The 24,006-nt window shown below is 39.2% G+C and overlaps 1 protein-coding gene across 1 annotated transcript in view; it reads right to left on the reverse strand.

Annotated features, from left to right (window-relative positions):
• Window positions 1–6,829: 6,829 nt before the first annotated feature.
• Window positions 6,830–24,006, reverse strand: part of LOC107750598 (stereocilin-like) — a 26,146-nt gene continuing 8,969 nt past the window's right edge. Inside the window, 20 exon segments of the mRNA XM_016566089.1 lie at window positions 6,830–6,857; window positions 13,036–13,105; window positions 13,260–13,410; window positions 13,709–13,806; window positions 14,090–14,238; window positions 14,345–14,487; window positions 14,995–15,150; window positions 15,376–15,551; window positions 15,718–15,880; window positions 15,962–16,052; window positions 16,157–16,353; window positions 16,534–16,669; window positions 16,756–16,844; window positions 17,099–17,234; window positions 17,363–17,424; window positions 19,236–19,535; window positions 21,662–21,700; window positions 22,753–22,935; window positions 23,325–23,454; window positions 23,594–23,709. Coding sequence (XP_016421575.1) covers window positions 6,830–6,857; window positions 13,036–13,105; window positions 13,260–13,410; window positions 13,709–13,806; window positions 14,090–14,238; window positions 14,345–14,487; window positions 14,995–15,150; window positions 15,376–15,551; window positions 15,718–15,880; window positions 15,962–16,052; window positions 16,157–16,353; window positions 16,534–16,669; window positions 16,756–16,844; window positions 17,099–17,234; window positions 17,363–17,424; window positions 19,236–19,535; window positions 21,662–21,700; window positions 22,753–22,935; window positions 23,325–23,454; window positions 23,594–23,709 — 2,613 coding nt within the window.

Raw genomic sequence — 24,006 nt, forward strand, 5'->3', positions numbered from 1 at the left:
TATTGGCCTAATTCTGCCCTGCATCCGTTATTTGGTGTTTTTCTTTGGACTTTGAGTATTCTTTTACAGAAATCTAAATGCATATTTTCAATTGGATGTTTTTCCCAGTTTAAAAAATCTAATTTTATAGGTGGACCCCAGACTTCACTGCCATATAATACAATAGGTTCAATTACTGATTTGAAACGTTTGAGCCAGAGATTTGGACTGGAATGTCAATTTTAATTGATCTTTTTATGGCATAGAAAGCCCTTTGAGATTTCTCTTTGAGCTCATTCACAGCCAAAGTAAAGTTACCCGTTGGAGTAATTTTTAGGCCGCGGTAAGTGTATGTTTTTGTGGTTTCAATGGTTCTGTGTGATAGTGTGAATGTGTGTGTTAGTCTGGAGCGTTTCTGGAAGATCATGACTTTAGTTTTTTGGAGGTTTACTGTCAGGGCCCAGGTATGACAGTAATCCTTCCAGCAGATTCAGGCTGTCCTGAAGCCCTTCTTTAGTGGGCGACAGGAGAACCAGGTCGTCTGCGTAAAGAAGACACTTTATCTCTGTGTCATGGAGAGTGAGACCTTGAATGGGAGCATGTGCTAAAACATTGGCCAATTGGTTAATGTAAATGTTGAAGAGGGTGGGGCTTAAACTGCAGCCCTGTCTCACTCCACGTTTCTGAAGAAAAAATTCAGTTCTTTTGTTTCCAATTTTAACAGCACATTGGCTGATTGTGTACATGGATTTGATCAAATCACAGAATTTCCCCCCTATTCCGCTGTCAATAAGTTTTAGGAATAATCCTTCATGCCAGATTGAGTCGAATGCTTTCTTGAAATCAATAAAACAGGCGAAAATTTGACTTTTGTTTTGATGTACATATTTATCAATTAGTGTTTGTAGTGTAAAAATGTGATCAGATGTGCGGCATTTTGGGAGGAATCCAATTTGAGATTTACTCAAGGCATTGTGTTTGATAAGGAAGTCTGACAGTCTTGTGTTTAAGATGCTACAGAAAACCTTCCCCCAGGTTACTGTTCACACAGGTGCCTCGGTAGATGTTGGGGTCCAGTTTGTCTCCGTTCTTGTGAATGGGGCTGATGAGGCCCTGGTTCCAGATATCAGGGAAGAACCCTACACACAGAACATCATTGAAGAGTTTGAGAATGGCCAGTTTCAGCATCTCGTTCAGGATGCCGCTTTCTTGGGCTCAAGGACCCATAATTTATCTTCCAATTCTTTCAGTGTTATGGGGAAATCTAAGGGGTTTTGATATGCTTTTATTGATTTTTCAAAAATGTGTAGTTTTTTAATTATTTCATTTTGATCAGAGTTTTGAATTTTAGTTGAGCTATATACGTAATTCTTGGAAATGATTTTTCCATATCTCTCCATCTTGGATAGCCAGATCTTCTTGATTTGATTTGTTTAATAATTTCCATTTATCCCAGAATTTGTTTAAATTTATTGTTTTTTCGATCTCTTCAAACTGGTCTTGCAGAAACTGAGCTTTTTTTCCGGCGGAGTGTGGCTTTGTATTGCCTTAGTGCCTCGCAGTAATGAAGACGGAGGTCCTGGTTTTCTGGTTGACGGTGTTTTTGGTTGGATAAATTTCTGAGTTTTTTTCTCAGAGCCTTACAGTCTGAATCAAACCATCTGTCAGTGTCCAATTTCTTTTTCTTTGGTTTTATAATTGTCATATCACTTCTTTGTGCTGTCTTATAGAATATGTAATTTATATCTTTCGCTGCTTGATTGATGCCGAATTGATTTTTAGGGTATTCCTGTATTTGGAAAGAATGTAAGAGGGACTGTATTTCTGAAGATTCAGTAGCGTTGATGTAATTAGTAGTACTGTTTTCTGTCCATTTGAATGACATAATTTTGTGCATTTGATATGGTGTCCTAATTGGTTTGGGTAATGTTTCAGACTGCTTTATATAGAGGGTGATTTGACCGTGGTCTGAGAAAGGTTTCAAGGGTTTGACTGTGAATGCTCTCAAAGAGGAAAGATCTAGATCTGTGATTGTATAATCTACAGTGCTGCTACCAAGAGCTGAGCTGTAGGTGAAGCGACCGAGTGAGTCTCCTCGCAGTCTTCCATTGACGATGTACAGAGCCAGGTTCTGACAGAGCTGCAGCAGCTGCCTTCCATGAGAGTTCACTACCTGAACACAGTTCTGTCTGGGAGGGTGAGAAGGGAAAAATCTGTTATTGCCGGTAATGAATCTGGTGCCTTGTGATTCTATGAAATCTAATCTGTCACCGGTTCTAGAATTCAAGTCACCCATAAGCAGCACATTTCCCTGGGCCTGGAAATGGCTGATTTTGGCTGATTTCTTGCTCTAAGTTTTGAAAGGTTTCTTCTTGGAAATAGGGAGACTCGAGGGGTGGTATGTATATGGCACAGAGGAAGACAGGCTGAGATGTTGATATGATGCTTTTTTTAATTTTCAGCCACAGGTGGTACTGCTCTCTGTTGACTAATTATATGGACAGTTCAGATTTAGTCCAGATTATCATCCCTCCCGAGTCTCTTCCCTGTGTGGTTGATCGGAGTTTGACTGAAGATAATAGTTTCTCTGTATCCTGAGGGACAGCCAGTGGACTCATCCCCTCTACACCAGGTTTCTTGTAAAATTATGATATCTAGGCCATCAATTTCTCTCATAAAGTCTGGATTTTTACTCTTCAGACCAAAGACTGAGGAATTCAGACCCTGAATATTCCACAAGGAGATGCTAAATGATTTCATCACATAAAGAATGATAATCTATAGAGTTTGATTGCTATTTTGAGAAAAAGAGAAAGACATAAAAAGAGCAAAAACAAAACAGATTGGATGCAACAGTAAATACATTTGAGAAATGTTATGGTATTAACTCAGAATATCAACTAATTCCGTTATAAAAATATATATATATTTTTTTTAATAATTTTTTTTTTTTTAAGTTCTCATCTCTGTCCACTGTGTGTCAGTAGGGGAGACGGCCTGGGCGTAGCTCTGTCTGCGCTGCCTCGGTGGAGGAGCTGTGGGGCTTTTGTAGAGCAGTCTCTGTCGGTGTGGCTCCTCTCTGGGCTCTCTGGGCATGGATGGGGCTCTAGATGAAGTGCTGTCTCTTGAGGTGTGTCTCGCTGGTGTGGCTGGGTTAGGGCTGGTTCTGCTCCACCTGGGGCTGGTCTGGTTGGTCCTGTTTAGAGTGACGTCTTTAAGTCTCTTTGCCAGGATATGTACCAGATTTTTATATAGGTGGACATGATCGTACAGACAGTCGGTGTCCAGGTCTGGGTGGTGTGCCAAGTAGACATTAGGCACAAGGGCACAGTGTCTGGAGATGTTGGCATTTATCTTACTGATTGTGTTGGGATGGAAGTCTTTTCTCTGAAGCAGAGTGGAGAGGATGATTTTTGAGTTGGGGAAAGTGTGTCTTGCTTTTTCCACAACAGCTCTGAGGGAATCGGACACTCTGTCCTGTTGGCTCCGCAGATCATTGGTGCCCGTGTGGATGATGATGTGGCTGGGATGGCCCAGCTGAGATTCTGTCAGAAGCTCCAGGGCTTTGTCAGTGTTGGGACACCAGTGTTTAACAGCTCTGTGTCGGGGGAAGAGTTTCTTTATGTCGATGAATTTCCCATTTGAATCAATGAGCAGGGCTATTTCTGGCTGTTCTGAGCTGGTTGGTGCTGAGCTGTCAGATGGCTGCTGCTGGTGTTGTGATGGGGCACTTGACACGAGGCTCTGTGATGACTGTGAGCGGTCTGGGCCGGGTCTCTCTGGGTGCTGGCTGACTGTGGCGGGTGTCTCTGGGCTGGAGGGCAGTGTTTGAGCTCTGTGGATCTGCTCTGGTTCTTGTCTGGTCAGGAGGAGCTCTCTCACCTGCTCCTTCAGGGCCTGGATCTCACTGTGCTGCTGCTCTCTCTCCTCCTGTAACTCTCGAAGCTGCTGCCTCATCTCTAGTGTGAGATGCTCTCTGTCCTGTAGCTGGAGTCTCAGTGTGGCCAGCTCTTTCAGGGCCTGGATCTCACTGTGCTGCTGCTCTCTCTCCTCCTGTAACGCTCTAAGCTGCTGCCTCATCTCTAGTGTGAGATGCTCTCTGTCCTGTAGCTGGAGTCTCAGTGTGGCCAGCTCTTTCTGACAGCTGTCCTTCTCTGTCTGTAAACTTTTGACTTGCTGTGTGAGGGCTGACAGTCTCTGTGTGATGTGCTCTGAGTTTAGCTGGAGTTCAGTGTGATGCTCCTGTTTGAGTACGGTTTCTCTGAGCTGCACCATCTCCATCTCCAGCCTTGTGAAGTGCTCCTGGAGTACAGGTATGGATTTGAGCAGGGGGGACGAGGGGTCCTGGGCAGGGCTCTCTGCAGCGGTGGGCTTGAGATCTGGGCTACTGCTCTGTGTATTCTGCTCAGATGATAGATATTCAGATAATAGGGCTTTCTCTAGGTTCATTATTGCACTGTAGTCAGTCTGGAATGTTTTCAGATTTCCCTGTATCATGACTGTGCCATTTTTATATAAGTTCACAGTTATCACTGTGGTGTCGGGGTCACATGGTTCTCTGATTTTGACTTTCCAGCCATTACAGATGCCCTCCTTCTTTACAGAGGGGTAGTGGTTGATGATGGCTTTATGCCAGGCACTGGGATGATCAGTGAAGAAAATCAGATTGCAGAATTCTCCAGTTTTAAAGGAATCTGCAAAAAGAGTTTCTGGGTTGTCTTTAAGAAGTTTCTGCTTATAGTTTTTCCTTGCAGAGTCAGTTGTGACGTCAGAGGGGTACTGTATGGACACACAGTCTGTGCAGAGTGGGGAGCTCATTTGCATATGGCAGTGGGCGGACTGCATCGTCTCCTCTGATTGGTTAATGTTCTCTGGCTCATTTGAATTGATACATTGAGGAATGTCAGAGTGAAGGGTAGCCATAGCTTTAGCTTTTAGCATTTTTAGCTTATAAACATTTGAAATAGTATGTCCTTGTATTTGAGAATAAATATTGTCCACTGCAGTTAGTTGTACTCACTGCTTCTCCCTCTCTGATCTGTAGAGGTTTATCTCGAAGGATTGTCCTGTTTTTGAGTTTCCCTCCAATTTTCCTGTGGCTCTGTGCTGCTAGAAACTGATCCTCTGCGCTGAATATTTGGTTTTAAAAAACAAAAACATAAAAAGAGCAAAAACAAAACAGATTGGATGCAACAGTAAATACATTTGAGAAATGTTATGGTATTAACTCAGAATATCAACTTATTTAATTTGGAATTTATTTTTATTTTTATAAAGTTCTCATCTCTGTCCACTGTGGGTCAGTAGGTGAGAGCAGATGATACTCAGCATGTGTTGGATGTTGTGAAGCTCAGCGCTGGCCGGGTTTACTCCTCCACTGACGGCCTGGGTGTAGCGCTGCCTCTCTGGCTTGGGTGGAGGAGCTGTGGGGCTTTTGTAGAGCAGTCTCTGTCGGTGTGGCTCCTCTCTGGGCACTGAAGCTCTGGATGGGGCTCTAGATGAAGTGCTGGCTGGTTTGGCTGGATTAGGGCTGGTTCTGCTCCACCTGGGGCTTGTCTGGTTGGTCCTGTTTAGAGTGACGTCTTTAAGTCTCTTTGGCAGGATATGTACCAGATTTTTATATAGGTGGACATGATCGTACAGACAGTCGGTGTCCAGGTCTGGGTGGTGTGCCAAGTAGACATTAGGCACAAGGGCACAGTGTCTGGAGATGTTGGCATTTATCTTACTGATTGTGTTGGGATGGAAGTCTTTTCTCTGAAGCAGAGTGGAGAGGATGATTTTTGAGTTGGGGAAAGTGTGTCTTGCTTTTTCCACAACAGCTCTGAGGGAATCGGACACTCTGTCCTGTTGGCTCCGCAGATCATTGGTGCCCGTGTGGATGATGATGTGGCTGGGATGGCCCAGCTGAGATTCTGTCAGAAGCTCCAGGGCTTTGTCAGCTTTGTCAGACCAGTGTTTAACAGCTCTGTGTTGGGGGAAGAGCTTCTTTATGTCGATTAATTTCCCATATTTCCCATTTAAATTTCGGAGGTTTTTTCTCAGAGCCTTACAGTCTGAATCAAACCATCTGTCAGTGTCCAATTTCTTTTTCTTTGGTTTTATAATTGTCATATCACTTCTTTGTGCTGTCTTATAGAATATGTAATTTATATCTTTCACTGCTTGATTGATGCCGAATTGATTTTTAGGGTATTCCTGTATTTGGAAAGAATGTAAGAGGGACTGTATTTCTGAAGATTCAGTAGCGTTGATGTAATTAGTAGTACTGTTTTCTGTCCATTTGAATGACATAATTTTGTGCATTTGATATGGTGTCCTAATTGGTTTGGGTAATGTTTCAGACTGCTTTATATAGAGGGTGATTTGGCTGTGGTCTGAGAAAGGTTTCAAGGGTTTGACTGTGAATGCTCTCAAAGAGGAAAGATCTAGATCTGTGATTGTATAATCTACAGTGCTGCTACCAAGAGCTGAGCTGTAGGTGAAGCGACCGAGTGAGTCTCCTCGCAGTCTTCCATTGACGATGTACAGAGCCAGGTTCTGACAGAGCTGCAGCAGCTGCCTTCCGTGAGAGTTCACGGCCTGATCACAGTTCTGTCTGGGAGGGTGAGAAGGGAAAAATCTGTTATTGCCGGTAATGAATCTGGTGCCTTGTGATTCTATGAAATCTAATCTGTCACCGGTTCTAGAATTCAAGTCACCCATAAGCAGCACATTTCCCTGGGCCTGGAAATGGCTGATTTCTTGCTCTAGGTTCTGAAAGGTTTCTTCTTGGAAATAGGGAGACTCGGGGGGTGGTATGTATATGGCACAGATGAAGACGGGCTGAGATGTTGATATGATGCCTTTTTTAATTTTCAACCACAGGTGGTACTGCTCTCTTTTGACTAATTCTATGGACAGTTCAGATTTAGTCCAGATTATCATCCCTCCCGAGTCTCTTCCCTGTGTGGTGGATCTGAGTTTGACTGAAGATAATATCGTTTCTCTGTATCCTGAGGGACAGCCAGTGGACTCATCCCCTCTACACCAGGTTTCTTGTAAAATTATGACATGTAAGTCATGAATTTCTATCATAAAGTCTGGTTTTTTACTCTTCAGGCCAAATACTGAGGAGTTCAGACCCTGAATATTCCACGAGGAGATGCTAAGTGATTTCATCAGAAAAAGAAAGATAGTCTATAGAGTTTGTTTGCTATTTTGAGAAAAAGAGTAAGACATAAAAAGAGCAAAAACAAAACAGATTGGATGCAACAGTTAATACATGTGAGAGATGTTATGGTGTTAACTCAGAATATGAACTAATTTAAATAGGTTTTTTTTTATTTTTTTTTTTTAAGTTCTCATCTGTGCACTGTGTGTCAGTAGGTGAGAGCAGATGATACTCAGCATGTGTTGGATGTTGTGAAGCTCAGCGCTGGCCGGGTTTACTCCTCCACTGACGGCCTGGGCGTAGCTCTGTCTCTCTGGCTCGGCTGGAGGAGCTGTGGGGCTTTTGTAGAGCGGTCTCTGTCTGTGTGGCTCCTCTCTGGGCGCTGAAGCTCTGGATGGGGCTCTAGATGGGGTGCTGTCTCTTGAGGCGTGTCTCGCTGCTGTGGCTGGGTTAGGGCTGGTTCTGCTCCACCTGGGGCTTGTCTGGTTGGTCCTGTTTAGAGTGACGTCTTTAAGTCTTTTTGCCAGGATATGTACCAGGTTTTTATATAGGTGGACATGATCGTACAGACAGTCGGTGTCCAGGTCTGGGTGGTGTGCCGGGCACAGTGTCTGGAGATGTTGGCATTTATCTTACTGATTGTGTTTGGATAGAAGTCTTTTCTATGAAGCAGAGTGTAGAGGATGATTTTTGAGTTGGGGAAAGTGTGTCTTGCTTTTTCCACAACAGCTCTGAGGGAATCGGACACTAGGTCCTGTTGGCTCCGCAGATCATTGGTGCCCGTGTGGATGATGATGTGACTGGGATGGCCCAGCTGAGATTCTGTCAGAAGCTCCAGGGCTTTGTCAGTGTTGGGACACCAGTGTTTAACAGCTCTGTGTCGGGGGAAGAGTTTCTTTATGTCGATGAATTTCCCATTTGAATCAATGAGCAGGGCTATTTCTGGCTGTTCTGAGCTGGTTGGTGCTGAGCTGTCAGATGGCTGCTGCTGGTGTTGTGATGGGGCACTTGACACGAGGCTCTGTGATGACTGTGAGCGGTCTGGGCCGGGTCTCTCTGGGTGCTGGCTGACTGTGGCGGGTGTCTCTGGGCTGGAGGGCAGTGTTTGAGCTCTGTGGATCTGCTCTGGTTCTTGTCTGGTCAGGAGCAGCTCTCTCATCTGCTCTTTCAGGGCCTGGATCTCACTGTGCTGCTGCTCTCTCTCCTCCAGTAACTCTCTAAGCTGCTGCCTCATCTCTAGTGTGAGATGCTCCCTGTCCTGTAGCTGGAGTCTCAGTGTGGCCAGCTCTTTCTGACAGCTCTCTGTAAACTTTTGACTTGCTGTGTGAGGGCTGACAGTCTCTGTGTGATGTTCTCTGAGTTTTGCTGGAGTTCAGTGTGATGCTCCTGTTTGACAACCCTCTACATTGCGAGTAAATCACTCGCATATGCGACTAAATCTTCACTCTGGCGACTAAATGATGTCTAATATTAGCCAATTGCTAATAAATTCTCAGATTTTACTCGCCAGTGTGTGAGTTGGAGGCTAAGTATAAGTTTAGCTCAGATATATTTTCACTCGCCGAACACTCTCTGACTGAGCGCATCAGAGTTTCACTCTCCACTAAGCGATCTGTGCTGTTTTTCAGTTAATCTGAATGGATGTGCAACGCACAACGGCAGTGGGGTGACTGCATCTTCTCCTCTGATTGGTTAATGTTCTGTGCCTCATTTGAATTGATACACTGAGGAATGTCAGAATGTAGGGTAGCCATAGCTTTTAGCATTTTTAGCAGTTTTAGTTTATAAAAAAATATAAAAATTGTATGTCCTTGTATTTGAGAATAAATATTGTCCACTGCAGTTAGTTGTACACTGCTTCTCCCTCTCTGAACTGTTGAGGTTTATCTCAGTTGGAAAAGAGGAAGGGCGCGAGAGAATTCTAGATCTGCGGTCAACAGGACACACGTCATGACTCATGACGTCAACAGAAACTCAACCAGCTGCTGTTGCACCTGGCGCAAAAAATTACAGCATCCATGACAGCGAGTGTTAAGATGTGGAACACAAACTCGGTCAAAAAAGAAAAGCGTTTTAAAACTTATGGCATTCACTAGACCTTGTTTGCAAATTGTCGGGTGCGGCGTACCACGTTCTTTGCTAACTACGCTAGCACATTACATTACAAGCTAAAGTAGCAACAACAATTGTAATAACTAGGACGAGCAGCAATTTTTTTTTTAAAGTCAGTACAATGAACCAATGAAACAAATGAAAAAGCTACTAAAGAAGCTCCACATGGCCTGTCACTTGCTCGCTGTCGAAACTGGTTTCATATCAGACAATAAATTTTAACCATTGACACTCACATGATGTAACCGATGTGCTGTCACACCTCCTATAGTAGTTTGATTAATCTGTAAAGTGTTTGCAGCTTATAATTGCTAAAAGTGAAACTGTCATATAACAGATCCTTCAAGCTGGAAGATGACACGCTTGCTGACGTAAACACAGAAACGGTCACGTAAAGGGGCGGTCACACTAGTCTTTGAATGTGTGAAATTTTTTCGGACACCGCTGCGAATATGGGTGGGAGCAGGATATGACATCACGCGCCAAGGTTTTCCCTCAGTTATCACAACATGGATTGCGATGTGCTTGTACTGTGTCTTTTGCGACGGCGTCGAAAGCGTCTGGAAAGGAGAAGGCTGTGGGTTCACCCTATTCTACACTCTGAATGAGCGGGGAGAGTTCCATTCTTTAATTCAGGAGCTTCAGCTGGATGAGGTTCGCCACAAGGAGTACTTTCGGCTCTGTCATATTTTATTACCATTTTTTTAAACTATAGTGAATAAACTGTATTAATGAATGAAGTGTTCAAGGTGTCTGAATAAATTTTGGTTTGATTGTACATACATACATATATATATATACATACACATATATATATTAGGGCTGCACGATAAATCGCATGCGATATTTAACACGCATCTTGCAAAATGAACGAATCTTTTTGAGTCATTTCATTCATTTTAGCAAAATCTAATTAAAATGTTACGTGTTACTTCCCTAACAAGTCTACTAAAGTCCAATGCAAACGTTGATCACACTACAAACAATACAAAACTATAATGCTATAAGAAACAGAAAAGATTAATTCATTGTTTACCTAGATCTTCAGTCTATGATTAGCTCACCTCACCTCTTATCTGACAAGTCTTCGGGTTTGAGTCGTTCGTTCATCACGTGACAGCCCCATAAGCTTTCGTTCTTCCCGAGTCACATTAAAGATTCGTTCAAGAACGACCCAACACTAATGAACTTGAGTTTCCGGTCTGACGCATTCGCATGCGTATGAATGGAAGTCAATGGAACGAAAAGTGCAGTGTGACCGCCCCTTAACAGTAGTACTAGACAATCATGAACACGCAACTGGATACAGCTGGTGAATCTCTAAATAAAACGGGCCTATTCTAGGCTAACTAAAATGCTAAAAATACACCACGATCGTCCATATTAGCGTTGCTACCTTTAGCCACATATCACGCGATAAGGCTTAATTAAAAGGACTAAAACGCTCTTTAGTGATAAAGTTTTGATAACATGGCCATTAGCACGTTACCTTCACGTCTTCCTCCTCGTCCTCTCCTTCCCATCTATCCAGCCTCCCGGCGGCATTTCTGATCGGCTCACTCAGCTCGAAGTTGTCCGCGTCTTTCGAAAAACAAAATAATGCCGTGGTTAAGACAGTGACCGACACCCTGTCACACATTTGAATCTAAAATATGGAAGTAATCCTCACCCCAGTCGTCGGAATCCGCCATCTTGGCTAAGTGTGAGTGAGTTAAAGTAGTAGCTGAGATTAAACGTGCACAGCGCTGCTCTGATCTACGCGTTTCTGTCTTCTTGCTGACGGGATTACCGGAGGACTGGAGTTAGCGCCACTGCGCTATAACGCCCCCGTGTGGCGCACAAGAGCACGAGCCATCACTGTTGCACAAGTCTGTATTTATATTATTTAATATTTATTTATAATAATAATACATTTTTACAATTATTATTATACTTAGCAATAATAACTGTTGTTGTAGTTTTATAATTATAAGTCCCCTTATAATGTTTCTTGTAATACTTTATTTCCAAGGATATATGCACTGGTTTATGCAAAATTAAAATACAGTCTGACATCAGGCGACATGAAGTATTACGGCAAATAGATAGTTACATAAGAAGCCAGAATAAATACATGAGTGAGTTTACAAATGAAAGAAAAAGAAAACATCACAATCAAGTTTTTACTTTGTTAATACAACCCCTTCTGATATTTTTCCAGAATTTCAATGTACACTACTAGTCAAAAGTTTTTGAACAGTAAGATTTTTTAATGTTTTTTTTAAAGAATTCTCTTCTGCTCACCAAGCCTGCATTTATTTGATCCAAAATACAGCAAAAGCAGTAAAATTGTGAAATATTTTTACTATTTAAAATAACTGCTTTCTATTTGAATATATTTGAATTATTCCTGTGATCAAAGCTAAATTTTCCAGCATCATTACTCCAGTCACATGATCCTTCAGAAATCATTCTAATATTCTGATTTGCTTGGTGAGCAGAAGAGACGACTTAAAAAAAATATTAAAAATTTTACTGTTCAAATACTGGTAGTGTATGAAGGCTGTTAAAGCAGTTAAAAAAGTAAATAAATAATACTAATAAAAGCAGAACAATAAGTTGAATATAAATCACAAGTCAAACCAAATCAGTTTAGGCAATTACAGACCTAGGTTAATACATTATTCTCCAAGCAAGCAATTATTCAAAAACAGTCAAAGAAAACCACATTTTCACTGACTATTATAAATTGCTAAAAGAAATATTTCAATGAGTTATTGTTCTTGTATTTCTCATAAGTCTTATCTATACAGTATTAGTGGTCGACTGTTTTCCTGTTTGGCCGATGTGTTCGTGGTGGGACTTTTATTTTGACGACGCTGAGAACGGCAGCACACAGTGCTCACATTCGCCATCTTGTTCGCTGTTGTCCTTAACAGTTCTGTCTAATACGGATAGAAGTCTGTCTAATAATCAGATAAAACTGTTAAACAAAATTAAAATGTATACAAAAAAGTATCATAACGATTGCTTTTATATTATTAGTAATAGAAAGGCAAACATTATAATACTTTCTTGTTTGCCGTCAGCATTCAGCAAATACGGATTTATATAATTTAAACAAATCTTTGAATGACTAATAAACATTTAATTTCACAAACTTACTCGGATCCAGTTGTGAGATCTTGTGAAGTGTGCATGTGACCTGCATGATCGCGTGTACTCTGTGACGGTCGATCAGTGTGAATGTAATGCGGACAGGAGGAGAGTTCAGCTTCACTGGAGACGCGCGATCAACTAACTTTAAACTCGCGATTTCAAATTATGCTGTGCTTCATGCATTTGCCCACTGCCATATTCATGTCATTTCCACTGTGTGCTGTATGTAAAATGAGTGTTACCTTGGCTTTATTTGAAAAAATATGATTCCCAATGCTCACAAACTTCCCAGAATACTGAGTGCCCTGTTGGTTACAGTGTTTACTTTTTAATTATATTTTTTATTAAATATTTATTTATTTGTGAAAAATACTTTTATATAAAGTATAAGTATGTTTATTTAACACATTTATTTTTTTATCCATTTTCAAATGATTTCAAATTTTTTAAATATTAATTAAAATAAATACAATTATATCGGCCATCGGCCACCCTGCTTTCCAAGATATCGGCATCGGCTGTCAAAAAACCAATATCGGTCGACCACTATACGGTATTAGAGTTACATCATATTGCACATATTTGAAAAGAAAAGTTCAGTTCAGTATAGCAGCAATTGAGCAGCGACAGACCTAACTCATCCCAGAGAAAACAGTAGCATTATCAGGATGCTGGAGAGGTAGAAGAAAGGACAGGGATGCATTGCAACTCCCAGTGACCTGCCTGAAAGATACACAAATATAACTGTGAGACAAAATAAAGAACATTTAACAACTCAAAATGTCCAAATATCAATCGTTCATTCAGGTTTGAGATTGCTCACACGTTTAACTATAACCAATATTTTTTAAATTAAAGTATAAGAAAAGAGTTTTACCTCCGAAATCAACAGGTTTGTCCTCCCAGGGGTTGAGCACCATGGACAGAGCCGTCTGCTGTACTGGAGACAGAGCGGAGCGCTGGGCCTCAGTCACAGCAATGGCCTGATCATACGCGAACATACGAATCTGTGCCTGGTTAAACACAACCTGTGAAGAGAGAACGTAGAAACACCACATAACAAAGATCCTAGAATGACTTCAAAATACTTTTAATCTTAAAAAATAGAGGACATCATAAGAGTGTTTGGATATCTTGCAATTTAGGTATGAAATTAACTGTTTGATTTTTATCATTTGTTGTCAAATCGGTGACAGGAACTAGAAAAGACAAAGGATATTGCTACTTGACGTGCCATTAATAGTTATGAACAGTCAAATAACCACATGCATATATCATACATTTCAGTGCAAGGTACTAAAGAGGCTAGAGAAAACAGATACTAACTGCAAATTTGCCCGCTGGGATGAGCGAGATGGCAAGTGGGGTGATTCCTTCTATCTGTTCCCTCACCAAAGCAGACATGGCTATGTCAGGCAGGCCCACTACAGAAAGGGGAAAATGCACAAAAACACCATGTATGACAAAAAACATCAATTATCACAACTACGGACCAAACCTAGCAAATCAGATACAAGTTAATTTAGCTACTAATACTAATTATTTGCGATAAACTATATCTGTTAATAGAGTGACTTAAAGTACACTTCTTACAGGGACAATTCCAACTTTGGTAACTTTTGGGTAAAGTGCCTTGCTCAAGGTCCCAATGGAGATATCTGTGGGAATCAAGCCATCAGTTTTCTGATTACAAGCTCTGAGCTGTACCTGCAATCGCTCCAATCTCAATGAAGACCTCTGATCCCCAGGAGCTGACCGGTCCAAATGCCAAGCTATGACTGAGCAGCCCTATCAATGCCTGCAGCTGTTCCTCAGAGCAAGACAAATTCAAACGGCCAAGCCACAAAACTGCTTTACTGGAATAAGAAAAACAAGACATTTCACATTCAGCACAAGGGTAAATTTAATTGGAGGAAACACACATGCAATGAATTTTTAGATAATTATTTTAGATAATTCAACCTGAACTCTACTGGATTCAGGATGCGCATGATTGGTGCGTCAATCCCACACACAATGTGCCCCAGTGCCACAAAAGTGCTGGAGTCTAACTGGCTAGGAGTCTTTCTGGTTGAGCTCAGAACCGTGGAGAATAGTGATTTCAGCTGCAATTGCAAACAGAGGTCTTTTACAATATGTATATAAAACAGTAAAAAATAAATTTCACATTGTTATTGTTTTCAAATAAATTCTGTTCTTTTGAACTTTCTTTTCCTAAACAAATCCTGAAAACATGTATCATGGTTTCCACAAAAATATTAAGCAGCAACTGTTTTCAACATTGATAATAATAAGAAATATTTCTTAAGAACCAAAGTCGGCATATTAGAATGAATGTTCATGTGACATTGAAGACTTGAGTAATGGCTGGAGTAAGTTCAGCTTTGCCATCATATGAATAGGCCTGTATTACATTTTAAAATATAGAAAATAATCATTTTAAATTGCAATTATTTTTTGCAATATTATTGTTGTTTTTACTGTATTTTTGTTCAAATCAATCAAAATCAATCAGTGTATTTTCATTGATTTGTGGTATATTGTGATTTTCAAATTGCCATTTTACCAGCCATTCCAGCTCACTTTTACAAATGTGCTCATCAACATTTCACCTGTCTGCTGGTCCATGTGTTGAGAGCCCCCGTAGCTGAAATGGACTGAATTTCAGAGAGTCTAAGAGAGGCCAATTCTTCAAGTGAAAGCTGAGTGGCAATGCGACCCAACTGAGAGATCACTGAAGAGTTAAAAGAGGAAGGCATCCCATACACCTACACACAGACAAAAAAGTCACCACTATTATTATGCCACAGATATGCAGATATTCACCGAACATCACCAACATATTAATGGGATTTCCACCAAGTGGAAAGGTACAAAGGAAAAGGAGGATATGTCTTATTACGTGCACCAACAAAATGTCATATCTCAAAATTGTAAAACACTCGTGAGAATGTTATTTAGGAGCATATGAGCTGATGGAGAAATTCAGGCACCTCTTTGGTCTTTGTAAGGAGCATTAACAGCTCGAATGCACTGAAAAATGGATCCTGGCCAATGAGCTCCAAGCACCTCCGAAATGCAGCTTGTGGCATGTTTCTAAGGCTGTCAATAGTCCAGGCAGCAGGTTGTGTCACATGCAGGCTCTCACAAGAGGGGATCAGTCCAGTATCTAAAAGACAGAGATGGAGAGATGAAATGAAAAGGGTTGAGCAGTCAAAAGTGTGAAGTGACAGCCATACTGCTGCATTATATCCCTTCACAATCTGTTATTTATTTAAAGTAAACAGAATGATTTTAACGGATGACATTCTGTCAAGGCAGAGAATTGTGCTTACAAGGGGCACGTCCCATTCTGAGGAAGCCGAGGAAGAACTGAAGCACAAACTGCTTCTTCTCAAACAGCTCTGAGGGTTTCTGACACAGAGAGCCAAACTCTCCTCTCTCCCACTTCTGCTGACTCAGGAACAGCCTCTCGATGCGCTCTAAGCTCATCAAACCCTGAAGACACACGCACACATGCAGACAGGTCAAAACACAGGCATGTGTTCAGATGACACAAAGAAATTTCTGGTCACTCACTAAGGGGATGAGCCGAATAGTGTCCTTCGGGAGAAAAAACAAGAAGCGGTCCACTTGGTTCAGTGTCTCTGATGTCCAGTTTTTTACAGGGCTATGCGGAGAAAACAGTTTATTGCCAACTTGTTGGGTTTGATGCAAGCTTTCATTTCCAGTAATTTAATAGAAACTAGAAAATAAAGTTTTAACTGTCCTTACCCAAATGTCCACTGTTCCTGTAGCATGTCTGCCACCAGGTCTCGTTTATTGGCATTGTAGCAGAATCTTCGTAGGAACTCCAGACCATCAACAAAAAAGCTCCTATCCAATTTCCAAAACATTTCATCTGTCACAAATGTAGCCATGACACCTAGCGAACGAAACTCTTCTTCAGTGTACAGGCCAGTGTACATATTCTGATGAGAAAATCAAAGAAATAGGGGTTGGAGATTCACAGAGACTTCTATACCAACTGGACAATTTGGAATTAATGTACATAGAATCAGGGTTTGTTAATCCTGTCAAAATCATTAACTGCAAAGATCCACACCGAAAATATGTGCATGACCTGTAGACAGTAAAATTATATTCTTTACCAGTCTTTGAACCATCTTGTCCACCAGGACAGCTTGTTTGGTGCTGGGAAGCAGTAGGAAGTAATATGGGTCCTGTATTATAATTTTCCTCAGGGAATTCATCTTATCTTGTGGAAATCTCTTAATGGTGCTCAGCCTCAGACAATAACATGAAATTTAACATGTGAAGACAAAATTATATACACATGTAAATGTATTTTGATGAGTTGAATTTTGACTCACGGAAGTGACAGGGCAATTTGAGAACCCAAATCTCCAAGTAAATCTGAGAAGAAGTCAAACTCGTACAGTTCCTCAATTACACATTTTTTCTGTAGTACAGAAAAAGAAAAAGAAACTTCTGTCAAGAGAGTGTTTGTGCAATACTCCAACCATTATTCAGGATTCAAGACATCTGCACTCAATTTACAGGTAGGTCTGCACAAAATTGTATTGATTAATTGAGTGAACTATGAATACGATTATGAATAAGCACTACGAACAAGACTAAATAAAGATGAAACTAAACTAAACTGGTAATCTGTCAAATTTAGGTCCCGAATTTGAATGTAGGTTTACTAGATACCAGTGAGGGGTGAAGTGGCACAGGCTGCTCTTTTAGAAATGTCATAATGTCACGTAGAGGCAATAGAGATGCCAGGTTCTGGAACAATCGTCTAAAGTCCAAGCAATTCACTCCCGTAGCCAGTGTCCCCAGAGATCTGTCATTTCAGAGAAAGAGAAAACATGATCATGCTTAAGTACTTCACTGAGCAGTGTCATGATTCATTTTGTTGACCTTGTTTATAATCACAAAATGAACTTTCAAATCCCTAAAGGCCAAACTTACAGAAATTCTTGTAGTGAGAGACTTGGGTGAGAGAAGACAGCCTCTTTAAAGAGAGCTTTAGCCTGTTGAATGAAAAAACAATGTGAGGACAATTCAGATTATAGAAAAAAATACTATGGAAATAAATGGCTACCAGCAAATGGTTACCAACATTCCTCAAAATAGCTTATTTTGTTCAACCGAAGAAAGAAATTCATACAGGTTTCAAACAACGTGAAGGTGCGTAAAAAGAGAGTAAAAAAACAAAACATTTTTGGGTGTACGATCCCTTTAAGGAATTTACCTATAAGTAATGGGGCACAATTACTGTAACCTGTTAAATATTTATGCATACATTAACAGTGAAATCAGTGACGTCTTGGCTCTGTAAGCTTATCTATAACAGGAAAGGGGGATTACAAAACACTTTCATGCTTAATGTCCCGGAAAAAGGGACTGACAGTACTAGAGCAACTCAGGTTGGTTTTCATCTTATTTTCTGCTAGTTAACATAAGATACAGTGTCTGGTGTGCTAAATCAGAGGTTACACAACAAAGAAGCTTTGTTGTGCTCCATGATTAATAAATAAACTAGTAATTAGACACTGTAGTATTATACAGATCACTGTGGTAATAGGGCGTGTCATGATGGAAGACACACTTGTTATAACCTCTTGCTCAAACACACACATTTAATCAGACTATGTGAGAAAGTATATATTTTCTTCACCAGATTTGGGATAATTTCTCGGATATTAAGACAAACTAACAGCCAAACCAATGTCTAATGTTTCCTATGTGCGTTGAGTTGTACATTACCTTCGGGAATTTCTAATGATTGACTGTTTTGCAGCTCTTTTCTATGGTACCTTTAGTTACTGAACCTGTATTATTGTAAGCATTATAACTGATGTCTAAGGTATTAAACATATGTGTATTTTTATTATTATTTCTTTTTATTTTCATTTTTATTTCTATTTATTTATTTGTGAGTGCGTGTGAAGACTGAGACAATGTTGTTTGTTTGTTCTGTGTTGTACTCTGAATTTTTTTTTTATTAATAATAATAATAAAAAAAGATCTTCACCAGATTTGCAGTTCCTAAAAGAAATACAAATATTTGAAAGGCAGCATATGAATAGTGGAACAGTTTTACATAGTTATATTTTAGGTTTTGTTTATGCGCTAATGAAATGTTATATGGTCTTTGCAGTGTAAGAACAGACATACACTAGTTCAAATTTTTGGGGTCAGCAATATTTTTTTTTTTTACAGGACAAAGTAAATTGATAAAAAAAAATATATATATATATATATATTTTGAATTGTCACCAAAGATTTCTATTTCAAATAAATGCTGTTCTTTGGAACTTTCTGTTCATCAAAATCCTGAAACAATTTGTCACGATTTTGACAAAAATCAAATCAAGCAGCAAACTGTTTTCAACATTGCTAATAAAGAGAAATGTCTATTGAGCAGCAAATCAGAATATTAGACTGATTTCTGAAGGATCATGTGACACTGAAAACTGGAGTAATGGCTGAAAATTCAGCTTTGCCATCACAGGAATAAATCATATTTTAAAATATATTACAATAGAAACCAGTTGTTTAAAACTGTAACAATTTTAACAAAAACATTGTAACTAAAATTGTAACATAGTTTTACTGTATTTTGCAGCCTTGGTGAGCATAAAAGGCTTTTTTCAAAAATATTAAAAGATCATATTGACCCCAAACGTATGAATGTAAGTCTAAATAAATATGTACAAGGGAGAAAAGACCAATCAAAATTCAGTATGCAAATAAGTATAAAATTACCACCAAAAAAAACTATAATTGTACTGTAATTGTGGTTTATGAATGAAGTGTGTATGACTGGACTAGAACATACCTGCTGTGTGTTCCAGAGGCGAGTGTGTACAGCAGTGTCTCTGATCAGCAGCAGAGGGACTCCAATATGAGATGTTCGTGTTCAGAAGCCTAACGGGAAAATCTGTTAGAGTGAGTTTCGTACCCAGAGTTTAGAGATGATAGTGTTGACCTGTGGGGGGGTGAGCCCAGGTGTCTGAAGGCTCATAGCAGGTAACGCTTCTAGCAGAACATCAGTCGGTAAAGCCCATAGAGTCTCCACCTTTACTCCACTCACAAGAGATCCCAGCCTAGACAAATGCTCAGAGCCTGGTAGAGCCAGCTGAGAGGGAGCACAAATATCACACTTATATTTCCAAAATATGATGTCCAGTATCATTCAAATGACATTCAGTATATTTGAGAATTTAGCAAACTGGGGTCTGGGAAAAAATACATAACAACTGCATTTTTTCCCCTTAAATTCACATAATAATTTAATGATGTCAACTTAATAAAAAATACATTTTCTTTAAATAATGTTTTAACAATTTGCACAAAAAAAGATATAATAATATTATACTTCAATAACCATTTATTGAAAAGATTTGTGGTCTTATAATATTTTTACAATACATAATTAGCAATTAATACTATTTTTTCAGTAAAACTGAAAAAGTGATAGTAAAGACTATTACATTACATTGTAGGGATGCACCGATAGGATTTTTTGGGGCCGATACCGATACCGATTTTTCACAAACACTTATTGGCCGATTCCAATACCGATACCGATATTTGTCACTTCCTCTCTTATTTGAAATTTTGGCATCAAAATTTAGATCATGTTTTAAATCAGCAAAGTTCAAAAACACCTGCATTAAATTATACTAGCAGTTTTATTGCTGCATCATCAAATAATTTCTAATGAACATGGATTGGATCCATTTAAAATTTAACAGGCCTACATAAATACAACAGAACAAAGATACATATTAAATAAACAGTGCTTTTTAGGTAGGTTTAACAGTTTTCAGGTACAGAAATAAAGTAAACAAATGTAAAATAACACTTCACTGTATAAATTAAATACATATTAATCCTTTATTGTAACCGACTTTATTATGATTAATCTTTTAATTTGTTTTTGTATACATTTTAATATTTTTTGTAAGTTTAAATATGTATGAGATCTCCTGTACTAAGGCGGGACTCTTATTTTGATGGGTTTTCTAGTCTACGGAGCTATATGGGAAATGAAAGCACGCAGTTCTTCGGATTTAAAGTTTGTCAGTTTATTAAGCTTTTTCCTTATATGCCAATGGTTGTAAATTGAGGAAAAATCGGCCGATAAATATCGGCGGCCGATACATCGGTGCATCCCTATTACATTGTTAAAAAATAAGTAATGTTCAAATAAATGTTCGGTCACGCTTTATTTTAAAATCCAATTCTCGCTATTAACAAACCATTAACTACGGCTTTCACCTCAGTAATCTCCTAAATTGCTGCTTATTAATAGTTAGTAAGGTAGTTGTTAGGTTTATTGTATTGGGTAGGATTAGGGATGTAGAATTTGATCATGCAGAATATGTGCTTTATAAATACTAATAAACAGCCAATATGTTAATAATAGGCATGCTAATAAGCAACTAGTTAATAGTGAGAATTGGTCCCAATACTAAAGTGCTACAAAATGTTCTTTTGAACATTCATCAAAGAAAAAAGAAAAAAAATCACAGTTTCCACAAAAATATAAATACAATATAAATACAAGCCCAAACTTTTGGAAGGTAATGTGAATATACAGTATGACTGCCCTAATATTTTAGGAAATGGGTCCATCATAAAGGAATTATCACCATTAGGGGGCCCTCTGGATCAAAAATGTTTGAAAACCCCTTTCATAAACAATGTAACTAGTCTTAACTTAAATAATGAACATGTGCCATAAGCAGACTATATTCCAAAAACATTTTTTCCTTTAGGAGTCTCAATGATGCCACACATATGAAAGAGGATGTGTGAGGCATGCGCTAGCTCACTAGTGACACCCTATCTGACCTACATCACAATGTTCCCTTAAACCTTAGACACAAAATACAAAGGGCCGCTCGACAACTTCCTTGTGCCTGGTGCAATCCTATACCTTGAGGAACTGCCAAATCACATGGATCATATACTAAATCACTAAATGTTACATGCACTTTCAAACACGCAAAGTAAATTTATAAAGAGTAACTGATGGGTGAGTGTGTGTAAGGCCAATGCAATTGTCCTTGAAATATCCCAGAGTTGATTACGCCGAGTTGTGGGCCAGCTGGCTGTGCAAAAGTGCTGACATCTCAAACACAGACACAAACACACACGCACACACACATGTAGGTTCACAGAGACACTGGCTGACTTTTCAAACATTTAAAATGGAAAATATCAGAGCAAGCACAGCTTTTCTCAAGATATACTTACGCTAAAATTGGCTGAGATCTTGTCGAAGATAACACGTGCCTTTATGAAAAAAAAATATATATACTGATTAATAGGCAGTGAATAAGGCAGTGCATTATAAAGCAATGAAACAAGATGATGAATAAATATTCTGATAGATTAAGTCTCTTATGTTTAATTATATGGGTATTAGGTAGTTTTTTATTTATTTAATTAAAAGACATTTTCTGACTTTTACAAGGACATTCCCCCTTTCAACCTATAATAAAGACATTCTGTTGACATCTGAAGCTTTCTATTTTACCATTGTGCTCCCATCCTCTGCCTTCCTTATGTTTTGGGTGCACATTGAGATGGACAAGCAGAATTCATGTTTGGTCATGCAGAAATTATTAAAAGGGTTGAGCAGTGACACAATCCTCTACCTATATCAGATACCATGGCTCCTCTGACAGCAGTCTTCCATCTGTTGCAGAGCCCTCAAGACTAAACCCGCACTGCCTGCTTGTAACCACTGACCTCTACTCAATTTTCCACCCACTTGGGTATACTCAATGTCCAAAATTAACATGCCAAATGCAAAATGCAAGTAAAAATGGTCTTAGGCAAGTGAATAAAACCATGCTACAGAGTAGCTGTCTGGTAGCATTAATAGAACTGTAACATTGCATGGTGTAGATCAAACTGTAAGACATCTTACTGTCTGAACCTTGCTGATGTAACATGAGAGACTCAAATAAAACATGTAACAATGCTGAATATTTCTAATACTATGCTTGCAAAATTAAAACATGAAAACAAAATGTAAGATTTTGTTGGCAGTTGTTGACAATTTTTTGTATGATGCTAGAAATGTTTCTCACATTCCTTTTAATGTTTACCTTTATTTTATTTTAAATTTTTTCTTCAACTTTTCAGATTTTTATTGTATTGTAACCTTTTTGTAACTATATCTTTTTCAAATATACTTTTTTGGAAAACAATTTGAATCAGAATTGAATAGAATTTGAATAGAATCATGACTGGTAAGAAATATTTGTGGCCTGCAGATTTTGCTAAATTATTTGCCTTGTGTGGCAAAAGTATGCATGCGTGGCAAAAATGGTGCATACCTGTGCAGGGGTGAAAGGCACAGAGGCGAGGGTGCTGAGAGCAGGCATGAGCTGGGCTGAGGTCAGCTGCTGCAGGACACTGGATCCCAGCAGGGGCAGAAAAGGGCCAAGCTCAGAGACTCTCTGAGGAGTGAGACTGGAGGGAGACTGCAGGTCAGACGATTTCAAGACCAAGCTGGAAATCTGGACACAAAACGAAAAGTAACCACAAACTTGAGGCTATTTTATATGTACCAATCCAGTACGAAAATTAACCATGGTTTTACCACAAATAAACCCCCCCCCCCCAAAAAAAACCATGTTTACTATAGTTAAACTGTGGTAACCACAAATTAATCATGGTTTTGCTACACTAACCATAGTTTAACCATGGTATTTGTAGTAAAACTGTGGTTATACAAATGATAATCAATATGTCAAAAAACCATGGTTAATTCACTTTTACTATTGTAAAACCATGGTTAATTTTCGTAAGGGATATTTTTCAACTGGGGGTTGTTTTTTAATGAAGAGGGTGAATATAAGTGACAACGATAAAAATGAGACAGTTGATCTGGAACATGTTTACTGACCATATTGCTAGGAACACTAAAACCCTGGACCGCACACGTCCTGATGTTGTCCTGGATCACTGAGTAGGCTTCTGTTCCTGCATATGACATCAGCTGGCTGGGGTGAGCCAGACAGGACAGATTACCTAACCTGGAGGGGTGTGAGAGGAAACTATTTTATTTTTTTTTTATTTTTGCTTTTTACATTTCCATGTCCCAAATCTGAAAAAATACAAGGAATTGTATTAATTTCATTTTAATGGAGTAAAACAACATTGTATTTAGCTAACCTCCTGATCTGGTTGACAGTGAGATTCCCGAAGGTTCCAATGAGACTCTGAGCAATGAACTGCTGATTAAGGAGACCCAACCGATTACTCATCAGGACATCCAAACCATCCAGCAGCTATGAAAACAAAACACAGGACAATGAGAACAAAATTAGTCAAGATATGTCAACTGATAATTTTAGACTATTTATTAGTCATTTCAAACTATCAAATGGCCATTTTAAATATGAACTTAAAGTGTCATTTTTAAAATGGAATGACTACACTATACACTCTAAAAAATGTTGGGTTAAATACAACCCAGTGCTGGGTAAAATAGGGACAAACCCAGCAATTGGGTTGTTTTGACCCAGCGGTTGGGTTAAATGTTTAACCCAACCTTCTGGGTAGTAACCCAACCGCTGGGTCAAAAC

Source organism: Sinocyclocheilus rhinocerous, unplaced genomic scaffold (genome assembly GCF_001515625.1).
Source record: "Sinocyclocheilus rhinocerous isolate Xijiao unplaced genomic scaffold, SAMN03320098_v1.1 scaffold19, whole genome shotgun sequence".
Classification (NCBI taxonomy): domain Eukaryota; kingdom Metazoa; phylum Chordata; class Actinopteri; order Cypriniformes; family Cyprinidae; genus Sinocyclocheilus; species Sinocyclocheilus rhinocerous.